The sequence below is a fragment of the Pristiophorus japonicus genome, chromosome 17 (genome assembly GCF_044704955.1).
Source record: "Pristiophorus japonicus isolate sPriJap1 chromosome 17, sPriJap1.hap1, whole genome shotgun sequence".
Lineage (NCBI taxonomy): Eukaryota > Metazoa > Chordata > Chondrichthyes > Pristiophoridae > Pristiophorus > Pristiophorus japonicus.
In genome coordinates this window covers 131,090,066-131,110,231 of record NC_091993.1, presented here as the reverse complement: position 1 = coordinate 131,110,231, position 20,166 = coordinate 131,090,066, and the positions used below count along the sequence as shown (strand labels likewise).

At 51.1% G+C, this 20,166-nt stretch overlaps 1 protein-coding gene across 3 annotated transcripts in view; it reads right to left on the bottom strand.

Annotated features, from left to right (window-relative positions):
• Positions 1 to 10,620, bottom strand: part of kcnc4 (potassium voltage-gated channel, Shaw-related subfamily, member 4) — a 42,454-nt gene extending 31,834 nt beyond the window's left edge. For all 3 annotated transcript variants that reach the window (XM_070859505.1, XM_070859506.1, XM_070859507.1), the window contains exon 1: positions 9,897 to 10,620. In XM_070859505.1, coding sequence (XP_070715606.1) covers positions 9,897 to 10,496 — 600 coding nt within the window. In that variant the 5' untranslated portion in view covers positions 10,497 to 10,620. The remainder of the gene's footprint in view (positions 1 to 9,896) is intronic.
• Between the last annotated feature and the right edge of the window lie 9,546 nt (positions 10,621 to 20,166).

Sequence of the window (20,166 nt, the reverse complement as noted above, 5' to 3'; positions counted from 1 at the left end):
TCACACTCACACACACTCCCAGAGACACACACTCACACACACACTCCCAGATACACACACACACAGACACTCACACTCACACACACTCCCAGACACACACACACACAGACACACTCACACACACACTCCCAGACACTCACACACACTCACACTCCCAGACACTCACACACACACACACTCCCAGACACACACACACACTCACACACACACTCCCAGACACTCACACACACACACACTCACACAGACATACTCCCAGACACACACACACACTCACACACACACACTCCCAGATACACACACACACACAGACACTCACACACTCACACAGACATACTCCCAGACACACACACACACACACACTCACACACAGACACTCACACACTCCCAGACACACACACTCACACAGACATACTCCCAGACACACACACACACACTCACACACACATACACACTCTCACAGACAGACAAACACACACACACACCACACACTCACAGACACACACACTCACACACACCACACACTCAGACACACACAGACACACACACTTACATACAGACACAGACACAGACAGACACACACTCACACTCGCACACACTCACACTCACAGATACACACACACACACTCACAGACATGCACGCATACACAAACTCACAGACATGTCCACAGACATGCACACATGTGCACAGACACACACAGTCACACATACACACGTAATCACACATATGCACGCACAGACACGCCGCACCGGTAAAAAAGATGGATTATAAGAAGGGCCTGTGTAGCAATGACTCCACAAGGTATAGATGGTGCTTGTTTACATTGAAAATTCAGGAACACCAGGTAAAGGCCAGCCATTCCCATACACAGACAGAAAATCACACACCGTGTAAAAGGGAATGATTCACTCCCATCTGACGCCACATGGCTCACATGACAAATGCAAAGTTCACAACACAGTAGAAAATCAAGGTATATAGAAAGTACAGAGGAGATCTAAAAAAAGGAATAAGAGGGGCAAAGAGAGAGTATGAGAATAGATTACGGGTTGGGGGTAAATATTAGCATGGATAGAGGATTAGTTAACTAACAGAGAACAGAGAGTCGGGATAAATGATTCATTCTCAGGTTGGCAATCAGTAACTAGTGGGGTGCCGCAGGGATCAGTGCTGGGACCCCAACTATTTACAATCTATAGTAATGACTTGGAAGAAGGGACTGAGTGTAACGTAGCCAAGTTTGCTGACGATACAAAGATGGGAGGAAAAGCAATGTGTGAGGAAGACACAAAAAATCTGCAAAAGGACATAGACAGGCTAAATGAGTGGGCAAAAATTTGGCATTTGGAGTATAATGTTGGAAAGTGTGAGGTTATGCACTTTGTCAGAAAAAAATCAAAGTGCAAGTTATTATTTAAATGGAGAAAGATTGCAAAATGCCGCATTACAGCGGGACCTGGGGGTTACTTGTGCATGAAACACAAAAGGATAGTATGCAGGTACAGCAAGTGATCAGGAAGGCCAATGGTATCTTGGCCTTTATTGCAAAGGAGAATGGAGTATAAAACCAGGGAAGCATTACTACAGTTATATAAGGTATTGGTGAGGCCACACCTGGAATACTGTGTGCAGTTTTGGTTTCCATATTTACGAAAGGATATACTTGCTTTGGAGGCAGTTCAGAGAAGGTTCACTCGGTTGATTCCGGAGGTGAGGGGGTTGACTTATGAGGAAAGGTTGAGTAGGTTGGGCCTCTACTCATTGGAATTCAGAAGAATGAGAGGTGATCTTATCGAAACATATAAGATTATGAGGGGACTCGACAAGGTGGATGCAGAGAGGATGTTTCCACTGATGGGGGAGACTAGAACTAGGGGGCATGACCTTAGAATAAGGGGCCGCCCATTTAAAACTGAGATGAGGAGAAATTTCTTTTCTCAGAGGATTGTAAATCTGTGGAATTCGCTGCCTCAGAGAGCTGTGGAAGCTGGGACATTGAATAAATTTAAGACAGAAATAGACAGTTTCTTAAACGATAAGAGGATAAGGGGTTATGGGGAGCGGGCAGGAAAGTGGAACTGAGTCCATGATCAGATCAGCCATGATCTTATTAAATGGTGGAGCAGGCTCGAGGGGCCATATGGCCTCCTCCTGTTCCTATTTCTGATGTTTTTATGTTTTTATTAGTGGGTAACTTGAGTCCTTTACAAATATATAAATAGTAAAAGGGAAATCAAAGGAACGGTGGGGCTGATTAGGGTCCAAAATAAGATGACCTTGTGGAGGCAGAGGGCATGCTGAGGAACTGAGTGAATATTTCTGTCTTCACCAGTGGATCAGTAAAGGAGGAGGCAGTAGCGATATTGGACAGGATAAAAATAAAGTGGAAATACTGAAAAGGTGGGCAGTCCTCGAAATACAAGTCACCCACCCAGATTGGATGCATCCTACGGTGATGAGGGCAGTGCGGCAATAATCGGTGTAACCAGAGGAGTACAGCTCGGTTAACTGCTGGTGAGATTCTCCAGAGAATCTCATTCTCCAGAGGAGCCGTGACTCCAGAGGAGCCGTGACCCCAGAGGAGCTGTGACCCCAGAGGAGCCGTGACCCCAGAGGAGCTGTGACCCCAGAGGAGCCAGAATGCAGCTCTGTTAATTGCTGAATGTTGAGATACAATGAATACATTGTTTATTTCAGATGGACACAACATTGACACAGATGGTATGCAGCTCCCCCATTAGGTGGCACAGACCTTCCCTGGGACCAAGGGCAGTCACACAGCAGCCCCGCCCTGTCGAGTCCAACAAAGGTCCACGGCAAGGAGTCGGTGCTCTTACAACACACACTACTTTCCCAGCCCCTCACCCTCCGTTACAACCTTCATCGTCTCTCTCCATTTTATCAACACTCCTTTCGTTATTATCCCTCTGAACGCAGCCAGTTCTGACAAAGGGTCAGCGGCCTGAAACATTAACTCTGTTTCTCTCTCCACAGATGCTGCCCAACCCGCTGAGTATTTCCAGCAATTTCTGTTTTTCTTCCTCTGAACTTCCCTCTTGCTCTTTCTGAGCTGGAATCTCCCTGTTTCCACTGACTCTTCCTGCTCCGCATTTAAATCCAGACTTACTAGTCTGTCTCCTCTGTAATTCATTCGATCCCGCGACCTCTAGCTCTCAGAGAAACATAGAAAATAGGTGCAGGAGCAGGCCATTCGGCCCTTCGAGCCTGCACCACCATTCAATAAGATCATGGCTGATCATTCCCTCAGTACCCCTTTCCTGCTTTCTCTCCATACCCCTTGATCTCTTTAGCCATAAGGGTCATATATTCCTCCCTCTTGAATATATCCAATGAACTGGCATCAACAACTCTCTGCGGTAGGGAATTCCACAGGTTAACAACTCTCTGAGTGAAGAAGTTTTTCCTCATCTCAGTCCTAAATGGCTTACCCCTTATCCTTAGACTGTGACCCCTGGTTCTGGACTTCCCCAACATCGGGACCATTCTTCCTAAATCTAACCTGTCCAGTCTCGTCAGAATTTTATATGTTTCTATGAGATCCCCTCTCATCCTTCTAAACTCCAGTGAATAAAGGCCCAGTCGATCCAGTCTCCCCTGATATGTCAGTCCTGCCATCTCTGGAATCAGTCTGGTGAACCTTCGCTGCAGTCCCTCAACAGCAAGAACATCCTTCCTCAGATTAGGAGACCAAAACTGTACACAATATTCCAGGTGAGGCCTCACTAAGGCCCTGTACAACTGCAGTAAGACCTCCCTGCTCCTATACTCAAATCCCCTAGCTATGAAGGCCAACATACCATTTGCCTTCTTCACCGCCTGCTGTACCTGCATGCCAACTTTCAGTGACTGATGTACCATGACACCAAGGTCTCAATGCACCTCCACTTTTCCTAATCTGCCGCCATTCAGATAATATTCTGCCTTCGTGTTTTTTCCCCCAAAGTGGATAGCTTCACATTTATCCACATTATACTGCATCTGCCATGCATTTGCCCATTCACCTAACCTGTCCAAGTCACCCTGCAGCCTCTTAGCATCCTCCTCACAGCTCACACTGCCACCCAGCTTAATGTCATCTGCAAACTTGGAGATATTACATTCCTTCATCTAAATCATTAATGTATATTGTAAAGAGCTGGGGTCCCAGCACTGAGCCCTGCGGCACCCCACTAGTCACTGCCTGCCATTCTGAAAAGGATCCGTTTATCCCGACTCTCTGCTTCCTGTCTGCCAACCAGTTCTCTATCCACGTCAGTACATTACCCCCAATACCATGTGCTTTAATTTTGCACACCAATCTCTTGTGTGGGACCTTGTCAAAAGCCTTTTGAAAATCCAAATACACCACATCCACTGGTTCTCCCTTGTCCACTCTACTAGTTACATCCTCAAAAAATTCCAGAGGATTTGTCAAGCATGATTTCCCTTTCATAAATCCATGCTGACTTGGACCGATCCTGTCACTGCTTTCCAAATGCGCTGCTATTTCATCTTTAATAACTGATTCCAACATTTTCCCCATTACTGATGTCAGGCTAACCGGTCGGTAATTACCTGTTTTCTCTCTCCCTCCTGTTTTAAAAAGTGGGGTTACATTAGCTATCCTCCCTCTGTGCTGCACTATTCGATAATTCTATGATTAACAGTATAGCCTTGCTCTTATTTTTTTTTAAACTTATATTAGGAAGACATGTTTTAAACTCAGGCAGTATTGTGCCTTCCCGACTGCTCCTGCGACCCTCACTATGTGAACCCGGACTGGCCTGGAGAGTATACTTTCCAACACTACTATATTTCTCTCATCATCATAGGCAGTCCCTCGGAATCGAGCAAGACTTGCTTCCACTCTAAAAGTGAGTTCTCAGGTGACTGAACAGTCCAATACTGGAATTACAGTCTGTCACAGGTGGGACAGACAGTGGTTGAAGGAAAGAGTGTGTGGGACTGGTTTGCCGCACGCTCCTTCCGCTGCCTGCGCTTGGTTTCTGTATGCTCTCGACGACGAGACTCGAGGTGCTCAGTGCCCTCCCGGATGTCCCCCTGGCTCCGGGGCTGGGATTGAGCAGGAGCGGGGTGGGCAGAGAGGGGACTAGGATTGAGCCGGGGGGGGGGGCTTGGATTGAGCGGGGGGGGGGGCTGGGATTGAGCGGGGGGGTGGAGGGGGATGGGATTGAGCGGGGGGGGGGGCTGGGATTGAGCGGGGGGGGGAGGGGGATGGGATTGAGCGGGGGGGGGGGGGGCTGGGATTGAGCGGGGGGGGGAGGGGGCTGGGATTGAGCAGGGGCGTGGGGAGAGGGGGGTGTCTGGGATTGAGCGGGGGTGGGGGGGGAGGGGGCTGGGATTGAGTGGGGGGGGGAGGGGGCTGGGATTGAGCAGGGGCGTGGGGAGAGGGGGGTGTCTGGGATTGAGCGGGGGTGGGGGGGGAGGGGGATGGGATTGAGTGGGGGGGGCCTGGGATTGAGCGGGGGGGGGGGAGGGGGCTGGGATTGAGTGGGGGGGGCCTGGGATTGAGCAGGGGGGGGGGGGAATGGCTGGGATTGAGCAGAGTGGGGCCTGGCATTGAGTGCGATCACGCTCAGTGTACAAAGTTTACAGGGGTCATATTTGTCAGTGACGGTAGCTGATCATAAATAAAACGACCGACTCACAACCACCATTCCTCTTACATTGGCCGACAGACAGCCATTCTTTGTCCTTCACGTTTACTCTCGACGGTTTTGACTGTTGCTGAGGTTTGGGTCTACAGGAGGACTGTCAAATTCTGCTACCTTATCCAACATGGTCATTCTTCCTGTGTAAGTCGGACTGTGAGGGACAGCAGGCAATTCGACCTGCGGGGATTCCTTGCAAAGCTTAAGCATGTTGTTAACCCATGTCCACTTGTGTACGTCCCAGCTGGGATCAGTGGGCAGGAACCCAGGCTGATTTCCCCCGCTCTAACCCAGGGGTCACTGGACAGTGATCAGGAGCAGGAACCCTGGCTGATTTCCCCCGCTCTAACCCAGGGGTCACTGGGCAGTGATCAGGAGCAGGAACCCTGGCTGATTTCCCCCGCTCTAACCCAGGGGTCACTGGACAGTGATCAGGAGCAGGAACCCTGGCTGATTTCCCCCGCTCTAACCCAGGGGTCACTGGACAGTGATCAGGAGCAGGAACCCTGGCTGATTTCCCCCGCTCTAACCCAGGGGTCACTGGACAGTGATCAGGAGCAGGAACCCTGGCTGATTTCCCCCGCTCTAACCCAGGGGTTACTGGGCAGTGATCAGGAGCAGGAACCCTGGCTGATTTCCCCCGCTCTAACCCAGGGGTCACTGGACAGTGATCAGGAGCAGGAACCCTGGCTGATTTCCCCCGCTCTAACCCAGGGGTCACTGGGCAGTGATCAGGAGCAGGAACCCTGGCTGATTTCCCCTCTCTCTAACCCAGGGGTCACTGGGCAGTGATCAGGAGCAGGAACCCTGGCTGATTTCTCCTCTCTCTAACCCAGGGGTCACTGGGCAGTGATCAGGAGCAGGAACTCTGGTTGATTTCCCCTCTCTCTAACCCAGGGGTCATTGGACAGTGATCAGGAGCAGGAACCCTGGCTGATTTACCCACTCTCTCTAACCCAGGAGTCACTGGGCAGTGATCAGGGGCAGGAACACTGGCTGATTTCCCCTCTCTCTCTAACCCAGGGGTCATTGGACAGTGATCAGGGGCAGGAACACTGGCTGATTTCCCCTCTCTCTAACCCAGGGGTCATTGGACAGTGATCACGAGCAGGACCCTGGCTGAATTTCTCTCTAACCAAGGGTGCTGAAGCCAAATAATCTCAGTGTTTCCCTTCTGAGATCAACTAACACATCACTGAATGATATAACTCGGCCTTCTGGCGTTTGGCTCAGCTTGTTTCTGGGCAGCACATTTGCCAAATAAACGTTGGAGTTTTTAGAAGCAAAACAGTTTTAAAAGTTGTGAATGTGACCTGGAGAGCCAAGGACAGGGTCACCTTCACCGGAATATGTATCTGGCAAATCTTTAAAGTCTGTTGTATAATTTTGTATCATTATTGAATATAGCAGTGTCCGGAGTAAAATCGCCTCCAATTATATCAGTCGATCAAACGCTGGTGATGTGCTGACCTGATTTGGATCCTTATCTGCAGCATTTGTGAACAAATGGAAATAGTTTGTGTAACACATTTTGATGAAGAGAGCACCTTGTGAATATTGTCCACTATAACCCATGCTGTTCACAATAACACACTCTTCCCCAACCGCTGCGACCAATCAGCATCTCAGAGAGACACTGCTCAGCCATTTCATCCCTATCCTCATGTACAAATCTCTCAAAGACATATCCAACCAGATCGCGACCACCTCCTACATACCTGGCCGATGCTGGACTTTCCAACCTTCGCCTCCAGTACATCTCCCCTTCGCCCCCTGCTCCCCACAAACATCTCTCCTCTACATCTCCCCTTCGCCCCCTACTCCCCCAAACTGCCCTCCAGTACATCTCCCCTTCGCCCCCTACTCCCCCAAACTGCCCTCCAGTACATCTCCCCTTCGCCCCCTACTCCCCACAAACATCTCTCCTCTACATCTCCCCTTCGCCACCTACTCCCTCAAACTGCCCTCCAGTACATCTCCCCTTCGCCCCCTACTCCCCCAAACTGCCCTCCAGTACATCTCCCCTTCGCCCCCTACTCCCCACAAACATCTCTCCTCTACATCTCCCCTTCGCCCCCTACTCCCCACAAACATCTCTCCTCTACATCTCCCCTTCGCCCCCTACTCCCCCAAACTGCCCTCCAGTACATCTCCCCTTCGCCCCCTACTCCCCACAAACATCTCTCCTCTACATCTCCCCTTCGCCCCCTACTCCCCCAATCAGCCCGTGGTACTTCTCTGCTCTGCCACTCTGCCCTCCTGTATGTCCCCACTCCCGCTATCCTTTTCTGACCAAGCCTTCACCTGTCTTGACCCTTACTCTGGGTTTGGTCTCCCCTCCCTTTGCTATCTTCCCCAGCCCCCCCTTTCAAAAGCCTCCTCTTCTTTGAGCATATATTTGGTCACCCTTCCCTCACACTCCTCTCCCACCCCGTCCGTGTCCCTCTGTGAAGCACCTCACCTGGTTTTGCCTCAATGTGGGGGCTACAGTGTTAGAAGCTGCATTTCCCCCCCCACACGCACACACAATAAAATGCATCTATTTCTTCACAGGTTGACTATTTAAAGGGGCAGCAACTTTATTAATTAAATACCAGCCGACCTTTCCTTAACCAATGACAAACACTTACACAGACCCATCCGTGAGTGTGACCCCAGGGAACTAGATAGCACACAGCTCCTCTCAAAACACAACTAAAGGGTTGAAAACATTCAAAATTAAAACAGAGGATTTAACATATTACCCAGAGGGTTTTTTGCTAAACGTCTTCAGTCTATTCAATACTTTGAATTGATTAAATTCAAACTAAACCTTAATTTAAGACATTGCTGCTGGACATGTCCGAACTTCCATTTCATTGTTATGGACAGATTGCTCATTTTACCTTTCGCAAGTTTCTCCTGGGTCAGTGAACGTTTTGTTGCATTTGATGCCAGTTTTATTCTCTGGCTCAATTATCTCTGACAATACTTACAGGCGGAAAGCTTCTGTGTTTGGCTCTGAGCCAAAGTTTCGAGGGACTAGGGAGACTGGTGTCAGACAGCAGCTGTGACAATCAGTCCTCTCCCTATCTCCATTAACTAATCACCACCCAGTCTTTCTATATAGTGTGCATGGCTGAGTCTGTTTCTGCTTCCATCTGAGTCTGTGTGTGTCTATGTCTGTGTGTGTGTCTGTCCCTGATTCTATCTGTGTCTGTCTCTGTGTGTGTCTATGTCCGTCTCTGTGTCTGTCTGTCTGTCCCTGATTCTATCAGTGTCTGTTTGTGTGTGTGTCTGTCTCTGTGTGTCTGTCCGTCCCTGATTCTATCAGTGTCTGTCTGTGTGTGTCTATGTCTGTGTGTGTGTCTGTCTGTGTGTGTGTCTATATCAGTGTCTCTGTGTGTGTGTCTATATCAGTGTCTGTTTGTGTGTCTGTCTCTGTGTGTCTCTGTCTCTGTATGTGTGTATATCTGCATGTGTGTGTGTCTATATCTGTGTGTATGTCTGTCTCTGTGTGTCTGTCTGTCCCTGATTCTATCTGTGCCTGTGTGTCTCAGTGTATGTCTATGTATGTGTGTGGCTGATTCTATCTGTGTCTGTCTATGTGTGTGTCTCAGTGTATGTGACTGTGTTTCTGTGTGTCTGAGTGTGTGTCTGTCTCTGTACCTAAACTCCATCTCCCTCTCAATCGATAGGTGCCAAACTGATGGATAAATCCTTCATGTTGGAATTGTAGTTTAAGAAGGCAAGATTTATTGCTAAATAATTGACAGAACTCCCTTTCTAGAATGATTCTGTCTCCAGTATTCCTGCCATCCACTGCCTGGTCCTCGTAGATCCCGCTACCGTCTGACATTTTTCAGCATCAACATAAAATATGTTTCTAAACATTCTTTATTTCAGGCCAGACTGATTCCTCGGTCCCTGCGATGATTCAACAGGCGGCTGAACTGGAATCAGCCCTCGGAGCAAAAGCTCCGGGTTGATATTAAACTATTTCTGGTTATACATTTTCTAAAAACAGGAACATCTGTTTCTGTTTAACCTAAAACCGGGGCTCAGTGAGTGAACACCTGTAACAATTCTGCTTTCTAAAAAAACAAGCATTTTTCCCGGGATTGGAATGTAAAGCTGCCGAGGGGTGGGACTGCGAATATGTACTGAGGATTTGGCTAGAGAAGGGTTTGTTTATCAGAAAGCGAGCAAGGCGGTGAGATTGAGCAGCGGGTTAACCCGTTCCTTACCCGAGCCGCCCTGGAGGAGTAAGGGTCTTCGAAAAGTGCCCAGACCCTAGGCTGCCACCTCCTCCAGCAGTTGGGCAGAACTGAGCGGTGGGGGTGACATTCCCCGAGCCCCAGGGTCCGGCCCGAATCCACATCCTCCTCCTCCCCGCCTCCGCAGCTGGGGTCGGGCGGCTCGAAGATCTCCAGCGCCTCCTCGGCATCTCGGTGCTGCCGGTAGGTCATCCAGCAACACGGCTCCACGTCCGTCTCGTCCAGCCCCCAGAAAGCTAACTCTTCCTCGAACAGGGGTCCGCACACATCGGCCGGGCAGTGCAGCTTGCCCGTGCGGTAATAATTCAGCACATAGGCGAAGATGCCGGGGTGCCGGTCAAAGAAGAACTGGTTGGACTTGGCAGCGGGGTCAGCCAGCCAGGCGAGCCGGGTCCCGGGCAGGGTCTGCAGGGTGCTTCTGTACGTCTCATGCCTGGTCCCGCCGACATTGATGGTGATTCTCTCGCTGTCCTCGCCCCTGCCCATATCTTCCTTCACACATGGTTTGGAAGCAGCTTTGTTCCCTGACTTGCGTCCCCGGTAAGATGACACACACACCGAGCTAATCATGCGGATTCTGGCGTCCCTCGCACTCCGCTTGCCCTCCCAGGGCCGGCCTTCAGTCCCTCTTACTGTAAAATCCCGGCTCAAGTTTGTGCAGACAGGACAAGTGGAGCAGAGTGAGAGCAGCCGCTGTGTGGGTATCGGTGTATTGGCAGGAGTGGCACAGAGCGACTGGAGCACACAGGCACCACACATGGAAAGACCCAGCCCCTCTCAGGGCAAGGGGCCTGGCCCTCCCTCACACCCTCCCCTACACCCCCCTCAGGACAAGGGGCCCGGCCCTCCCTCACACCATCAACCCCTTCCCTCACCCCATCTCCTCCTCACCCACCACACCCTCCCCTCACCCCCATCTCCCCTCCCCTCATCCCCCCTACCCTCTCCCTTCACCCCCCCCATCCTCACCCCCATGTCACCCACCCCTTCCACACCCACACCTCCTCTCATCACCCTCCGCCTTCCCAACCCCTCCCCTCCTCCCCCTCCGTCTCTCTCCTCCCCCTCCCCACCCCTACAAACCCTCCTCACTCCTCCCCCTCCTCTCTCCATCTCCCCCATCACAACCCCCCGCGTTCCTCACCTTGAACCTCCAGTTAGCGCCGCCAGCCCCGCCCTGCCCTGGGAGCCTGTACCATGGGGATGTGGGGTTGAATGTGTCTAGGGTTTGCCCAGAGCCCGAGGAACACTTCCCTCTCCCCGGGGCCCGGATCAGATTGGGTGAGATTGGGAGCAACTTCAATATCCACCCATCCACCCTCCGGCCGGGAAACTGCGAGTAATGCAGGAGGCAAAAAGTGAGAGCCGTGCCGCGGGCTCCGTCATGTTTGTTGTCGGATCAGCCGCTCAACAGGTGCCCGCGGGGGTTGCTGAGCCGGGCGGCGCCCCGACACATTACTGTGGGGGCGGGTGGGGTCAGTGTCTGTGGGGGGGATCAGTGACTGGGGGGGGGATCAGTGTCTGGGGGGTCAGTGTCTGGGGGGGTCAGTGTCTGGGGGTGGGGGTCAGTGTCTGGGGGGTCAGTGTCTGGGGGGTCAGTGTCTGGGGGGGTCAGTGTCTGGGGGTGGGGGTCAGTGTCTGGGGGGTCAGTGTCTGGGGGGGTCAGTGTCTGGGGGTGGGGGTCAGTGTCTGGGGGGGGTCAGTGTCTGGGGGGTCAGTGTCTGGGGGTGGGGGTCAGTGTCTGGGGGGTCAGTGTCTGGGGGTGGGGGTCAGTGTCGGGGGGGTCAGTGTCTGGGGGGGGTGAGGGTTCACTCTCGGGGTCTCCCCCTCCCACCCACCGGGCCCACCACCACAGTGAGCGCCCGGTGTGGGCGGGGAGTGGGCAATCGATGAATCGCCGATGATCGATGTGACCCTTTGCCCATGGCCAGCTCCGGGGGTGTCCCGGCTGCGGGGGTGTCCCGGCTCCGGGGGTGTCCTGGCTGCGGGGGTGTCCTGGCTCCGGGGGTCCCAGTGCCGGGTGTGTCCCGGCCCTGCCGCCAGTAAAGCCCAGAAATTGCTCCCCTCCCACCCAGTGTCTAACATGCTCACGCTGCCCCCTCAGTACCTTTTCCATGTTTAATCTTCGTGGTTAAAAAAAATCTTGGAGACTGGAAGATGCAATTTTTTTTGAAAGATCTATATTTATCAATTGCTTCTGTGTGCCTTCAGTGGCAGCGAGTGAGCAGAATCTCAATGAATGGAAAGTGCAAATTACAGGCGCTGCTGTGAAAGCGCAGACATCCTGTCCATTCCCTGTCAATGCCACCCCCAGGTATCCAGGCCAGCACACCTCGCCCCTTTCACACACACAGACTGAAACCCTGCACTCTGTCGGCGCAATGATCAATGCAAACATGCAGAACCTGCTCAAAACCGGACTGGGATCCTTCAGTCTCCTGTTACCCAGAGACCCCGAGAGGGCACTGCCAACATAGCCTGAGTGTGAGCTCCCCACCCCCACACTGAGTGTGAGCTCCCTCCCCCACCCTGAGTGTGAGCTCCCTCCCCCACCCTGAGTGTGAGCTCCCCACCCTCATTGTGAGCTCCCCACCCCCCCGAGTGTGAGCTCCCCACCCTCATTGTGAGCTCCCCACCCCCCGAGTGTGAGCTCCCTCCCCCACCCTGAGTGTGAGCCCTCCACCTTGAGTGTGAGCTCCCTCCCCCACCCTGAGTGTGAGCTCCATCCCCCACCCCGAGTGTGAGCTCCCCACCCTGAGTGTGAGCTCCCTCGCCCACCCTGAGTGTGAGCTCCCCACACTGAGTGTGAGCTCCCTACCACCACACTGAGTGTGAGCTCCCTCCCCCACCCTGAGTGTGAGCTCCCCATCCCCTGAGTGTGAGCTCCCCACCCCGAGTGTGAGCTCCCCGCCCTGAGTGTGAGCTCCCTCCCCCACCCGAGTGTGAGCTCCCCGCCCTGAGTGTGAGCTCCCTCTCCCACCCCGAGTGTGAGCTCTCTCCCCCGAATGTGAGCTCCTTCCTCCACCCTGAGTGTGAGCTCCCTCTCCCTCCCTGAGTGTGAGCTCCCCAAACCCTGAGTGTGAGCTCCCCAAACCCTGAGTGTGAGCTCCCTCTCCCTCCCTGAATGTGAGCTCCCCTTCCCTCCCTGAGTGTAAGCTCCCCAAACCCTGAGTGTGAGCTCTCGCCCGAGTGCAAAATCAGATAGTTAGCGAGAGATAGAGCTACAGATACATAGAGGAAGAGATGGGTGGATAGATAGATGGAGCTCGACAGACAGATAGGTAGATAGACAGTAAGACAGACAGAATATGTAGGCAAACACGTATATATAGCCCTTCATTTATGCAGATATATTCACAAATGTCTAGACAGAACCACACTAAACAGCTCTGTGATTAATGCATGTTTATAGAGATAAAACATACTGAATAGATGGATATTTAAATAATATCTAGACTTGTGGATCGAAATCTCCAAATGTACTGTCTCTGTCCCTGGAGTTGCTCTCAGGGAGTCAAAGTCCCAAGTGTAATCTTCATGTGAAGATAACAATCCAGTGCCCAGGTTACGGCGATACATTCTGGTGGATTGATATAGATTTCCGGCAGCAACAGTGAAAGTGGCCTGTCAGCAAGCAAGTAAGTCAACTGCGAGATGTGTTTCCACCTTGGGCCGCTTTGCCAAAGTCTAGGCGGACCTGCTGTTCTTACCGCACTTCAGTAGCTACCGGCAGTGGTCACAATGGTCCCATAAGCTGTCGATCTGGTCAGCAGACAATGATGGCCGCTCTTCCGGCCTGGGTATTCTGCTGCGGGGAGGCAGCATCACCATCACCGGTAAAGGAGGTGGTGGGCGGCCGCCTCCTCGTAGCAGATGCACTGTACAATAACGTGCTGCTCAGGATCATCAATGTGTATGCCCCGGCTCGCACGAACCAGCGGCTGGCCCTCTCCCAGCAGCTCCCGCTGCTGCTGGCAACATCCAGGCCATTCATTCTGGGCAGTGACTTCAACTGCATCATCGATGCGGCTGGACGATCCAGCAGAGCCGGCAGCAAACTGGACGCCATGTCCAGACTCCTGATGGAAGCGGTAAAAGATGTCAAGCTGTGTGACGTCTTCAGCAACTCTGCAGACGGAGCACCGCGTAAATACACATAGTCCAGACCAGACAGGTCCATCCGTTCCAGAATAGACTTCCTTTTGTGTCCCACATGCTCACGGTCAGATCCACCCACGTCACCTGACCACTGCCTCCTACTGGCCGACTGCCACCACAGGAAGACCAGAAAGTTGGCAGGGGGATATGGAAGCTGAACGTGAAACTGTTGACCCCGGAAAACGTGGAGGAACTCAAAAGAGATTACAAAGGTTGGAGAACTGTAAACCCCTCTTTGATTCCCCGACGCACTGGTGGGAAACGGTGAAGACGAGCTTCAAGAGCTCTTCGTCCTCAAAGGTGTTCAGAAGGCGAGAGACACAGAGGGAAATGTCCCGACCCCAGAAAAGCATGCAGAATCAGCTCCTGCTGCAGTCAATGGGGATCGGTGTCGGGGAGGAACTCCAAGAGGTGAAGAGCCAGCTAGCCCTGCTCTTTGCTTCAGAGTCCTCCAAAATCATCTTCTGCTGCAGAGTGCGCTCCTTGGAGCAGGATGAGACGTGCTTGTGTTTTTTCTTCTAAAAAGTACACGGGGAGCTCTGTGAGCACCAGCCTAAAGGAAAAAGCCGGTGCTGTGACGTCCTCACAGCCGACGTACAGACGATCAGCAAATTCTCTTATGCCAGGATGTACAACGTGAAGTCCACAGACAGTGAGGCCTCCCAACCTTCCTGTCATCGATCTTGGAGAGTTTAGAGAGTCTGGATCACCCGCTAACTCTGGACAAACTGACAAAGGCCGCCCGGTCCTTCGAGACGAGTAAAACCTCCATAAGCAACAGCTTACCGGTCGAGTTGTATTGGGCTCTGTGGGACTGGATGGGCCCAGACCTGCTGGAAGTGTACGGGGGTATGTTTCTGGCCGGCTGCATGTCAGAATCGATGAGGAAAGGCATCATCACCCTCATCTACAAGCAGAAGGAGGAGAAGGAAGAGATCAAAAATTGGCGGTCCATTTCGCTGCTTAATGTGAATTATAAAATTCGGCAACAGGGTCAAGTCTGCTCTGGAGCTGGTGATCCACCCAGATCAGACCTGCGCTGTCCCCAGCAGGAAGATCTCTGATAGCCTCGCGCTACTCAGGGATATGATCACTTACATGCGGGACAGGAGGTTGGATACCTGCTTAATCATCTTAGACTGGGAGAAAGCCTTCTCCCAGTCTATCACACACGTACCTGATGGACATGCTCTCCAAAATGGGGTTTGGGGAGGAAATCCGTAATCGGATCCAACTGCTCTACACAGACTAAATAACAGCACAGTTCCAATCAACTGGTGGGAATTGGAAAGCTTTCTGATCAAATCTGGAGTAAGGCAAGGTTGTTCTCTCTCCTCTGTCTTGTTACCCACCCTCCTGTACAGCTCAGAGACATGGACCATATACAGTAGACACCTCAAATCGCTGAAGGAATACCACCAACGATGTCACTTCAAGATCCTGCAAATCCCCTGGGAGGACAGACACACCAAAGTCAGTGTTCTCGATCAGGCTAACATCCCCAGCATCGAAGTACTGACCACACTCAACCAGCTCCGTTGGGTGGGCCACATTGTCCGCATGCCCGACACGAGACTCCCAAAGCAAGCACTCTACTTGGAACTCCTACACGGCAAGCGAGCCCCAGGTGGGCAGAGGAAACATTTCAAGGACACCCTCAAAGCCTCCCTGATAAAGTGCAACATCCCCACCGACACCAGGGAGTCCCTGGCCAAAGTCCGTCCTAAGTGGAGGAAGAGCATCCGGGAGGGCGCTGAGCACCTCGAGTCTCGTCGCTGAGAGCATGCAGAAAACATGTGCAGGCAGCGGAAGGAGCGTGCGGCAAACCAGACTCCCCACCCACCCTTTCCTTCAACCACTGTCTGTCCCACCTGTGACAGAGACTGTAATTCCCGTATTGGACTGTTCAGTCACCTGAGAACTCACTTTTAGAGTGGAACCAAGTCTTTCTTGATTTTCAGGGACTGCCTATGATGATGATGATGATGTCGTGTTCATGTGCTGTATCGAACCTTTTGTCGAGTCCATCAGGAAGGATGTGGGCATAAGAGGGGTGACGATCCCAGGCGGTGGAGGCGCTCAGGTCAAGACTTCCTTGTACATGGACGATGTTGCCGTCTTTTGCTCGGATCTGCAGTCGGTCCACAGATGGCTGAGCATCTGCGACCAGTTTGATGGATATGTGAAGAGAAAAAGATTAGTGAAAACAAACGTAGGTCCCTTGCAGTCAGATGCAGGTGAATTTATAATGGAGAACAAAGAAATGGCAGACCAGTTAAACAAATAATTTGATTCTGTCTTCACGAAGGAAGACATAAATAACCTTCCAGAATACTAGGGGACCGAGGGTCCCGTGAGAAGGAGGAACTGAAGGATATCTTTATTAGGCGGGAAATTGTGTTAGGGAAATTGATGGGATTGAAGGCCAATAAACCCCCGGGGACTGATAGTCTGCATCCCAGAGTACTTAAGGAAGTGGCCCTAGAAATAGTGGATGCATTGGTGATCATTTAGCATGGATAGAGAATTGGCTGGCTAACAGAAAGCAGAGTCGGGATAAATGGGTCCTTTTTGGGTTGGAAATCGGTGGTTAGTGGTGTACCACAGGGATCAGTGCTGGGACCACAACTGTTTACAATATACATAGATGACCTGGAAGAGGGGACAGAGTGTAGTGCAACAACATTTGCAGATGACACAAAGATTAGTGGGAAAGAGGGTTGTGTAGAGGACACAGAGAGGCTGCAAAGAGATTTAGATAGGTTAAGCGAATGGGCTAAGGTTTGGCAGATGGAATACAATGTCGGAAAATGTGAGATCATCCACCTTGGGAAAAAAAACAGTAAAAGGAAATATTATTTGAATGGGGAGAAATTATAACATGCTGAGGTGCAGAGGGACCTGGGGGTCCTTGTGCATGAAACTCTTTTGGAGTTTACCTGTAAAACATAAAACATTAAACCGTGCCACCCGCCCTGGATGACACAGCAGACATTTACAAGGCCCTTTTTTTCTTTTTTGTGTTTTTCTTTTTTTTTGGGGGTTTTTTTTGGGCGCTAAAATCAAATTTTTTTCCAGTGCCCCCTATAAAAAGGGAGGGGGACACTAAAAGCACCGGCAATTAAAACAAATTAAACTTTAAAACGTAAAATCAAATTAAAATTTGGTTGCCGGGCGTGATGATGCACTCCAGTCCCTCCGGTGCCCACCTCGCGGAAGGCCGCGAGCGTACTGGTGGACACCACGTGCTCCATCTCCAAGGACACCCTGGACCGGATGTAAGAGCGGAAGAAAAGCAGGCAGTCAGGTTGAACGACCCCCTCGACCGCCCGCTGCCTGGACCGGCTGATGGCACCCTTGGCCGTGCCCAGGAGCAGTCCTACGAGGAGGCCCTCGGACCTACCCGCTCCCCTCCGCACAGGGTGCCCAAAGATCAGGAGAGTGGGACTGAAATGCATCCTTGTGCATGAATCCCAAAAATTTAGTTTGCAGGTGCAGCAGGTAATCAGGAAGGCGAATGGAATGTTGGCCTTCATTGCGAGAGGGATGGAGTACAAAAGCAGGGAGGTCCTGCTGCAACTATATAGGGTATTGGTGAGGCCGCACCTGGAGTACTGCATGCAGTTTTGATCACCTACTTAAGGAAGGATATACTAGCTTTGGAGGGTGTACAGAGACGATTCACTAGGCTGATTCCGGAGATGAGGGGGTTACCTTATGATGATAGATTGAGTAGACTGGGTCTTTACTCGTTGGAGTTCAGAAGGATGAGGGGTGATCTTATAGAAACATTTAAAATAATGAAAGGGATAGACAAGATAGAGGCAGAGAGGTTGTTTCCACTGGTCGGGGAGACTAGAACTAGGGGCACATCCTCAAAATACGGGGGAGCCCATTTAAAACCGAGTTGTGAAGGAATTTCTTCTCCCAGAGGGCTGTGAATCTAGAATTCTCTGCCCAAGAAAGCAGTTGAGGCTAGCTCATTGAATGTATTCAAGTCACAGATAGATAGATTTTTAACTAATAAAGGAATTAAGGGTTACGGGGAGCGGGCGGGTAAGTGGAGCTGAGTCCACGGCCAGATCAGCCATGATCTTGTTGAATGGCGGAGCAGGTTCGAGGGGCTAGATGGCCTACTCCTGTTCCTAATTCTTATGTTCTTATGTTCATTTTCTAACAGTCTATCGACTCTGGATCAGTTCCTATGACTGGAGGGTAGCTAATGTAACACCACTTTTTAAGAAAGGAGGGAGAGAGAAAACAGGTAATTATAGACCGGTTAGCCTGACATCAGTAGTGGGGAAAATGTTGAAATCAGTTATTAAAGATGAAATAACAGCACATTTGGAAAGCAGTGACAGGATCGGTCCAAGTCAGCATGAATTTATGAAAGGGAAATCATGCTTGACAAATCTTCTGGAATTTTTTGTGGATGTAACTAGTAGAGTGGACAAGGGAGAACCAGTGGATGTGGTGTATTTGGATTTTCAAAAGGCTTTTGACAAGGTCCCACACAAGAGATTAGTGTGCAAAATTAAAGCACATGGTATTGGGGGTAATGTATTGACGTGGATAGAGAACTCGTTGGCAGATAGGAAGCAGAGAGTCGGGATAAACGTGTCCTTTACAGAATGGCAGGCAGTGACTAGTGGGGTGCTGCAGGGCTCAGTGCTGGGACCCCAGCTATTTACAATACACATTAATGATTTGGATGAAGGAATTGAGTGTAATATTCCAAGTTTGCAGATGACACTAAAGTGGGTGGTGGTGTGAGCTGTGAGAATGCTAAGAGGCTGCAGAGTGACTTGGATAGGTTAGGTGAATGGGCAAATGAATGGCAGATGCAGTATAATGTGGATAAATGTAAGGTTATCCACTTTGGGTCAAAAACACGAAGGCAGAATATTATCTGAATGGCGGCAGATTAGGAAAAGGGGAGGTGCAAGAGACCTGGGTATCATGGTACATCAGTCATTGAAAGTTGGCATGCAGGTAGAGCAGATGGTGAAGAAGGCAACTGGTATGTTGGCCTTCATAGCAAGGGGATTTGAGTATAGGAGCAGGGAGGTCTTACTGCAGTTGTACAGGACCTTGGTGAGGCCTCACCTGGAATATTGTGTTCAGTTTTGGTCTCCTAATCTGAGGAAGGATGTTCTTGCTATTGAGGGAGTGCAGCAAAGGTTAACCAGACTGAATCCCGGGATGGCTGGACTGACATATGAGGAGAGACTGGATCGACTGGGCCTTTATTCACTGGAGTTTAGAAGGATGAGAGGGGATCTCATAGAAACATATAAAATTCTGACGGGACTGGACAGGTTAGATGCAGGAAGAATGTTCCTGATGTTGGGGAAGTCCAGAACCACAGGACACAGTCTAAAGATAAGGGGTAAGCCATTTAGGACTGAGATGAGAAGAAACTTCTTCACTCAGAGAGTTGTTAACCTGTGGAATTCCCTACCGCAGAGTTGTTGATGACAGTTCATTGGACATATTCAAGAGGGAGTTAGATATGGCCCTTACGGCTAAAGGGATCAAGGGGTTTGGAGAGAAAGCAGGAAAGGGGTACTGAGGTGAATGATCAGCCATGATCTTATTGAATGGTGGTGCAGAATGGCTGAATGGCCTACTCCTGCACCTATTTTCTATGTTACTATGAACTGGCCTCGGGAGTGAAATTCAATTGCAACAAAAGCGAGGCCATGTTCTTTGGGAGCTGGGCCGACCAATCTTTTGTCGCCTTCCCGGTCAGGAGTAGCGCTCCCTATCGATTGCGGAAAAGAACCTGGTCATTAGGAGTGAGGTGCTCTTGGTGTTGTTATATGTGGCGCAGATCTGGCCCATTTCACGCTCCTGCACCGCGGCAGTCACCCGATCCGTCTTCCACTTTGTCTGGAGATCGAAAATGGACTGTGTCCACAGGGACACGATGTACACATCTCCGGATAAAGGGGTAAAGAAGTACACAAAGTCACCCTCATCCTGATGTCCACCTTTGTGTGCGGCTGTAGCAAGCTGTGCATAGGCCATTGGTACGCAAACACCAAGTGCCACTGCGTGCTGAGGTTCTAGCTGTCCCCAG